Source organism: Gossypium hirsutum, chromosome A05, assembly GCF_007990345.1.
Source record: "Gossypium hirsutum isolate 1008001.06 chromosome A05, Gossypium_hirsutum_v2.1, whole genome shotgun sequence".
In the NCBI taxonomy this organism is placed as follows: domain Eukaryota; kingdom Viridiplantae; phylum Streptophyta; class Magnoliopsida; order Malvales; family Malvaceae; genus Gossypium; species Gossypium hirsutum.
In genome coordinates, this window is record NC_053428.1 from 30,031,021 (window position 1) to 30,037,475 (window position 6,455).

A 6,455-nucleotide genomic window follows, 5' to 3' on the forward strand; every position below is an offset into this window, starting at 1 on the left:
GATGACTCGGCGGCTATAAGCTCCTTCGCCGCCCCCTTCTTTCTTCACTATTTTTTTCCACCACCAAAAAGGCAAAAACAATAAAATTCTTTTTGGGTACCAAAATATCAGAGAAAAGAAAAGAAAAATTAAAAATAAAACACATGTCCTTCTTCAATCTTTACCATTGATTCTAAGAATAAAGTTCAATTGCCTTCTTTCCTCGATTTCTAATTTCTTTACTGGACGATAACTCCATTTTTTTTTTAAATTTGATCTGTTTTGTTTTAATTCGAGGGGGCTTAGGTGGAATTGTATTAGGTTGTTTTAGTAGGCGATACGAAGATAGAGGTATCAGGTTGGAGCGACGCATCATTGGCGATGGAAGCGGAGGAGATGAAGGGAACGGTTGTGGAAGAGAAAGATCAGGTTCGTGTCAAGAGGAAGACATTGCAAGCTGTGCTGGAAGAGTGCCAGAGAGCTCTCGAATTGCTTAGTAACTGCGAAGATGGAACCGACGATGACGATGAAGACGGCGAAGGTAAACATGAAGTGAACCATCAAGGAGAACTCAACGGCGTCGATCTTAGCAGAGATCAAGAAGCCGATGAGGTTTGTTTAAATCTTTTCCTTCATTTCTTTGTTGTTAGTATTCTTAGGGTCTGGTTCTGGATTTAGATCTGTGTTTCGATGCTAAGAGAAACGGAGGGAAACAGAAGCGAAGGAAATATAAGTGAGGCTCCTTTAAATTCATTTTCCTTTTTTTTTTAGCTTATAAAAGCTATTATTGTTGATTTTTCTGAATTTGTTATGGTCTTTGTGAGGATTTAGTTTGTTTAAACTTATACTATGCTTTTTCATGGAGAATTCCATGTTCAGAGTAGAAATTTGATTTTTAAATTTATGATTTGATTCTGTGTTTTGTTTTCCGACCTTCTTTTGTGAATTGGAGTGTTGGACCCTTAGTTTTAGTAACCAAGGATCAAACCCGGCAATCTCAACTATCCAAAGAAGGAAGATGAATGGTCAGGATCTTAATTAAACCCAGCTTGGCCAGGGAAAATGAACTTATATTATGGCTAATGGTATTTATCGTTTGTGTTGGACGCATGATGCATCGGTTGCCTATCTATGTCAAGTGATTTTCTGCCTCTGCACGCTTCGAGGGTGTTATTTTGCAAGACAGAAGTTTCCGTTTGAGTCTTGATTTTCAATTGTTCTAGTTATTGAAAGGAGTTTGCAGGTTTACTATGATGATTGTTTCATTCTTGAGTTTGGCTCCATATTCTTGATTAAAAAGCTAAGATGTTCTATATTTGCATTACTCAATATTGAATTGAAAAGAAACAGAAAAATTAAAAACGAAGAGGATGTAGAGGGCAGAGGATCAAAGGCAGGAGTGAACCCTAAACAAATTGAATAGACAAAAACACCCATCACCTTGTACAATTCATTAAAATTATGGCTTTTGTTGGTTTAGAGTCCATTTGCCTCTTTTTATGTGTTCCTTTACTTCTCTATGTACAAATATATATCTTGAAGAAAAGAGAGAAATGAGAACGATACAGAGAAGAGATTGCTACTTTTCCATCATAACATTTGCTTTATGAGGTAGTAGAGTTTTCTGTTCAATGATAACATGTTAGGAACTAATCCAAAAATGATTCAAATTTTATAATAGTGTGTTAAAACAGAGCCCGAGCTTGTGAAAAAACTGGAACCTTCTTCCACTTCATATAGAAGTTGATTTACCAATGAAGTGATGGTTGCAAAAAGATAAAAATTTGATTTTTTTCCCACTGATGGTTGTATAATACCTTGGAGAGTGATGTGTTAGTTTGTTGCTATCCATAGTATTCCACTTTGCAATCACCCGTTTTTCAGATCTCATTGATCAAAATTAAGATCATATTGCACTTTTTCTCTAGTCAATCTGCATAGTTTATTTGCAATAAATATTAAAATCCAACTTAAATACAGCGATCCTTTATGCTTGATTTGATATGCTTTAACCCCTTTGGCCTTATATTAAAAGAACATAGTATAAATGGCTTTACAACTTATGTGGTAGAAATTAGCAACGTGGTAGAAAGTAGATCCACTTAATTTGCAATAGTTGATGAAGTTTGCATTTGCTTTCCTATTAAATATTTCGAAATAGCTTGGATATCTAATGTGTGTGCCTCCTTTATTTTAAAAAAATGCAGTTGTGTGATCTTCTCAAATCTAGAGTTCAATGCCCCGACTTTCTTGAAAAGCTAGAGTGTGCTCAGGTACCAGTTCCAGAAAACATTGCCGGTATGCATCCAAACACGGTCCACTTTAGACTGTTAGCATGTATCATTTTTTATTCTTTAGCAGGCATATTTATTCACTATATGAAGTTCATGCTTTAGACTGTTTGCTTTAAAACGATCTTTGTTGCCTGGATGCTAAACAAATTCTTCTTTGGAACCAGAAGATGGTAGTTCTTGGGACATGGTCAACCCAAATGATCTTTGGGGAGATGAAAATGGTGATTTGGATCAAGAAGATTATGTTCTCGTCAGGCAGGATGATATAGTAGAAGGAATTGCATGTTTTATGGCTGCGTATTTGCTGTCCCTTAAACAGACCAAGGTTTGTGAAATTTGCACTCTTTATTGGTATTACTATCATTTCAGATCATTTCAGTCTTCAATTCTTCTCTTTGTAGTCATTCATACCTAATACACTAAAGCCTAAAGTTTTAGTATTTTATGTCTAAAGTTTTTCTATGGTCTTACTCTTTAGCAGACTGAATAAGAACTGTGTTTGCATGTTCATCATGGATTATTCTTTTGTTGTTCCGACTCTTCATTTTGCTTAAATATCCTGTTTTACACCTTTATCTCACACATATTTGAACATGGGTATGGGGATAATGACCCTCCAAATAGATGGGAAAACTCAGGAAAAACAAAATATACCCGTGTTGGACATATACCTGAATCTGACACATCCATGTCCTGAGTAACTTAGAACCATTCAGCTGTGGAAGCTGATGAGTTTTTTTTTTTTTTTTTTTTTCTTCCCAGGACTTGAGCCCCAATCAACTTCAGCAAGGTGAGTTTATTTGTCTTCGTTAATGAGATTTTAGCATCAAATTATATTCCCCTCTCAATGTTACTGAAACTTCTAAGATACCATGTCTGTGTTGAACTTATATTTTCCATCTCAAATATCCTTTGTTCTATTCTAAACATTAATTTGGAAGAGGAATTCTGAACCATCTTTTGGTTTTTCTTGTAGCACTGAGCAAGACCTTCTCTGTGAAAAAGAAAAAGGGAAAGCTTCGAAAAGCTTGGGATGGAAGCAAAGTCATTTATAATGTGGCATCTTGGGGGGCAACTGCAATTGGGTATGTTATAATTTTAACCTCGACAATTGAATTCAGTTCCTACATTTTCTGCTAAAAGTTCCCTCAGTTGGCTTTGCTATGCTGCTTATTCCCGTTGTCCTATTTTGTCTATATGATTCAAATCTATGTTGCTTTGGCGTTTCAAAAAATAAAAAACTCATATCCTACACCCATGTCCTATATATATTCGTACATGGGTATGGAGATATAACCCTCTTTAAGGATCTTCTAAAAAAATTAAAAATTAAACATGCCAATATCCAACACCCACATCTAGAATCTAAGAAACATAGATACGAATTATTGAACAGGTTGATGATGACAATACATTTATTTGTTTATTCTTAAACAGGATATACCAAAACCCCTTACTTATGAGAGCCGCCTCGAAAGCCTTCTGGACTTCTTGCGAGGTAATATCAAAGCTTCTCTGATTTCCTTGCAAAAATAGTCGGAGAAACAAAGTAGTGATATTGAAGGAATTCACTGTTGTATATATATATATATATGCTTTCTCACTGTCTAATGGAGCTTGGTGTTTCGTAGGTTTGGTGAACATGAACAACATTCTTTTTTTCTTTCTTCTATGAATCCGTTGATTGATATTTGTAAATTTGATCTCTTGTAAATATTTCTTCTTGAAGCATTTCCTATTTGCAATCCATAATCGTTGTCATCATGTGATCAGCATATGCAAAATGCTTTAGGTACTAATTCTATATCTAATAGTATTTTCTTACTACCAAGCTTTTATGTTTTTAAATCAAAAATTGTATTAACAGTAATGTTAACGGAGCCTAGGTGATAAAATTCTCAACTTGTTTAGGTCATCGTTTTACAAAATTTACACTGGTGATGTAACTTCTACAAATCAAGACATCATGAGATGGGATGGTGAGCATGCTTATTCACTCTTCTGTTATTTAATTTATTTAAATTATAACTATTGAAACCATTTTTATTTTGAAAAACGGAGATCGACTTTAAAACGAAAATGGAGTCACCATCAATCTTTTTTGTTTAGGTGTGATCGGGTCACCTTGTGATCGATCATTTTAATAAAGTATTTTAGTTTATTAAAACAACGTTTTTGGTCTACGAAAAACTAGAAAATGAATTCAGGAGTCAGTGCGCGAGGAAGGAATAACATCCTCGCAACGCCCAAAATTAGTACCGTATTGATCAATTAACGTCTTAATGTTGAAAATTTGAAAAAGATTTTAAAATACAATTCCTTTAAAACGCTTGGATAACTGGAATCTAATGTTGAGATCCTCTCGCTTAGAAGGAATAAAATATTACGTCCAGCACGATTAGATACAATATTTCGAATCATCGACACAAGATCATTTTAGGATTTCCAAAAAACATGCACTTAAAACTTTAAAAAAAAAAAGATATTTGGCTATTCGGCCCAAACGGTAAATTGAAACCCAACACGATTGGGTGCGATTTATCGAATTTACAAATACGAAACATTATCTCATTTTAATTTAAGAAAACATGGATGAAATTTCAAAAGGATATTCTGTATTTTAGTCGAATAAAAAATCAAAACCTAGCATGATTGGGCACGATCTCCCAAATCCCCAAAACACAAAATATTGCCTCGTTTTAATTTAAGAAAACATAGACGAAATTTCACAAGGATATTTTGTATTCTAGTCGATTGAGAAATCGAAACCCAGCACGATTAGGTATGATCTCTCAAACCTCCCAAACACGGAAGATTCCTTATGTTAATGGTTTTTTTTTTAAAAAAACACATGAGTAACTATAGAAACGGTGAAGTACAGTTATTTAGTTAAAAAAGGATGAGACGAACAAATAAAGGTGAATTAGCGAGCAGAATCAATCATATATCAATATACGGAGATACGAAAGCAAAGAAACAAATAACATGTACACAGTCAATATATTATTAATTATCAAATAAACAAAGGTGCAATTATGTAAATTAAAACACACCAAAACCAATAATAAACGGACAATACATAGAATAAACTATATATATGTAAACAAACAATACATGCAAAAAACTTCGAAATTAATCGTAAATGAATGACGATAAAGATAAATCTACATAAAATATAAGTCTAACATATACTTTCAAGACAAATACTATAGAAAGAAAATTTTAAAATTAGTGTTATATATCAAAATTTATAAATAAGGTGTCATATAAATAATGCATGTAAACGTAATAATATGCTCGTAAAGAACAAACTATGCGCATACAACAAAATTTTAACATAAATTATATACATATAATCTTATAAAAATATATAAAAGAATGTATACGAATAATAATCTATATAATATGAAGTCAAGAATTTCACAAAAATAAAAAAAAAATTATCCGTCACCCATTGATAATACATAAAGTAAAAAACCTAATATAAATAATACAGATAAGAATGTTTAGAAGGAAAAAAAGTAGTAAAATAGGATCTTAAAAAAAATTAAATATAAATGGATTTAAAAGTAAGCATAAATATATGTATACAACTAAACAATGCAATCATAATGTAAGACCTAAATTTTGCCCGGGACCCAATAAAACCAAACCCGAATTAAACCTAGCCTATTATCCAGTTACAAGCCCAAACCCAATTTTGGCCCAACCTAATCCCAACCCAAACACAAAAAAATAAATAAATAAATAAATAAATAAAAACCTTGGCCACCTACTCCACCACTTTTGTTGGCCACCCACCTTGGCCACCAACTCCACCACCCTTGGCCACCTAAACCACCCCAACCACTCCACTTGTAAAATTTGGCTATAAAAGCCATTCAAGACTTTGTTTTTAGGAGGGGGGTTTTGGTTTTTATGGAGAAGGATTGTTCTTTGTTTTGGAGGAGGTTTTTTTTTGTTTTTTTGGAAAAAAAGGTTATTTTTGTTTCTTGGAAAGGCTAGTTTTTGGAGATTAATCAAAGATCAAAGCAAAAGAGGTTTTTTTTGAGGTCCGGCCGCCGTGTACGGTGGCGCCGATGGCGGCCCGTGGGGGTCCATGACCGAAGCAAAGCCGGACCAACGGCCGGATTTAGAAAAGAGGGAGAAAGAGAGTTGAGAGCTTTGTTTTATTATTTTATT

General features: G+C 33.6%; 1 protein-coding gene across 4 annotated transcripts; it reads left to right on the forward strand.

The window, feature by feature from the left end:
- On the forward strand, positions 1–4,037 carry LOC107957530 (uncharacterized). 4 transcript variants are annotated; one of them, XM_016893064.2, is made up of 7 exons: positions 14–591; positions 2,187–2,277; positions 2,438–2,598; positions 3,036–3,063; positions 3,250–3,358; positions 3,711–3,771; positions 3,905–4,037. In XM_016893064.2, exons 1-7 carry the CDS (start codon positions 361–363, stop codon positions 3,911–3,913), a joined length of 690 nt encoding a protein of 229 aa, XP_016748553.1. In that variant the 5' UTR covers positions 14–360; the 3' UTR covers positions 3,914–4,037. The 4 variants fall into 4 exon arrangements, with proteins under 4 accessions (XP_016748551.1, XP_016748552.1, XP_016748553.1 ...); XM_041112160.1 differs by having other exon boundaries at positions 2,441–2,598; XM_016893062.2 differs by having other exon boundaries at positions 1–591; positions 3,711–4,037.
- Positions 4,038–6,455: the final 2,418 nt, after the last annotated feature.

Bases quoted from the DNA above. Each gene is read 5' to 3' on its own strand.
- LOC107957530 (XM_016893062.2), top strand. From the start codon at position 361: ATGGAAGCGGAGGAGATGAAGGGAACGGTTGTGGAAGAGAAAGATCAG. The intron at 2,599-3,035 runs GTTTGTGAAATT...TTTTCTTCCCAG, and splicing joins TGTCCCTTAAACAGACCAAG to GACTTGAGCCCCAATCAACT. The intron at 3,064-3,249 runs GTGAGTTTATTT...TTTTTCTTGTAG, and splicing joins CCCCAATCAACTTCAGCAAG to CACTGAGCAAGACCTTCTCT.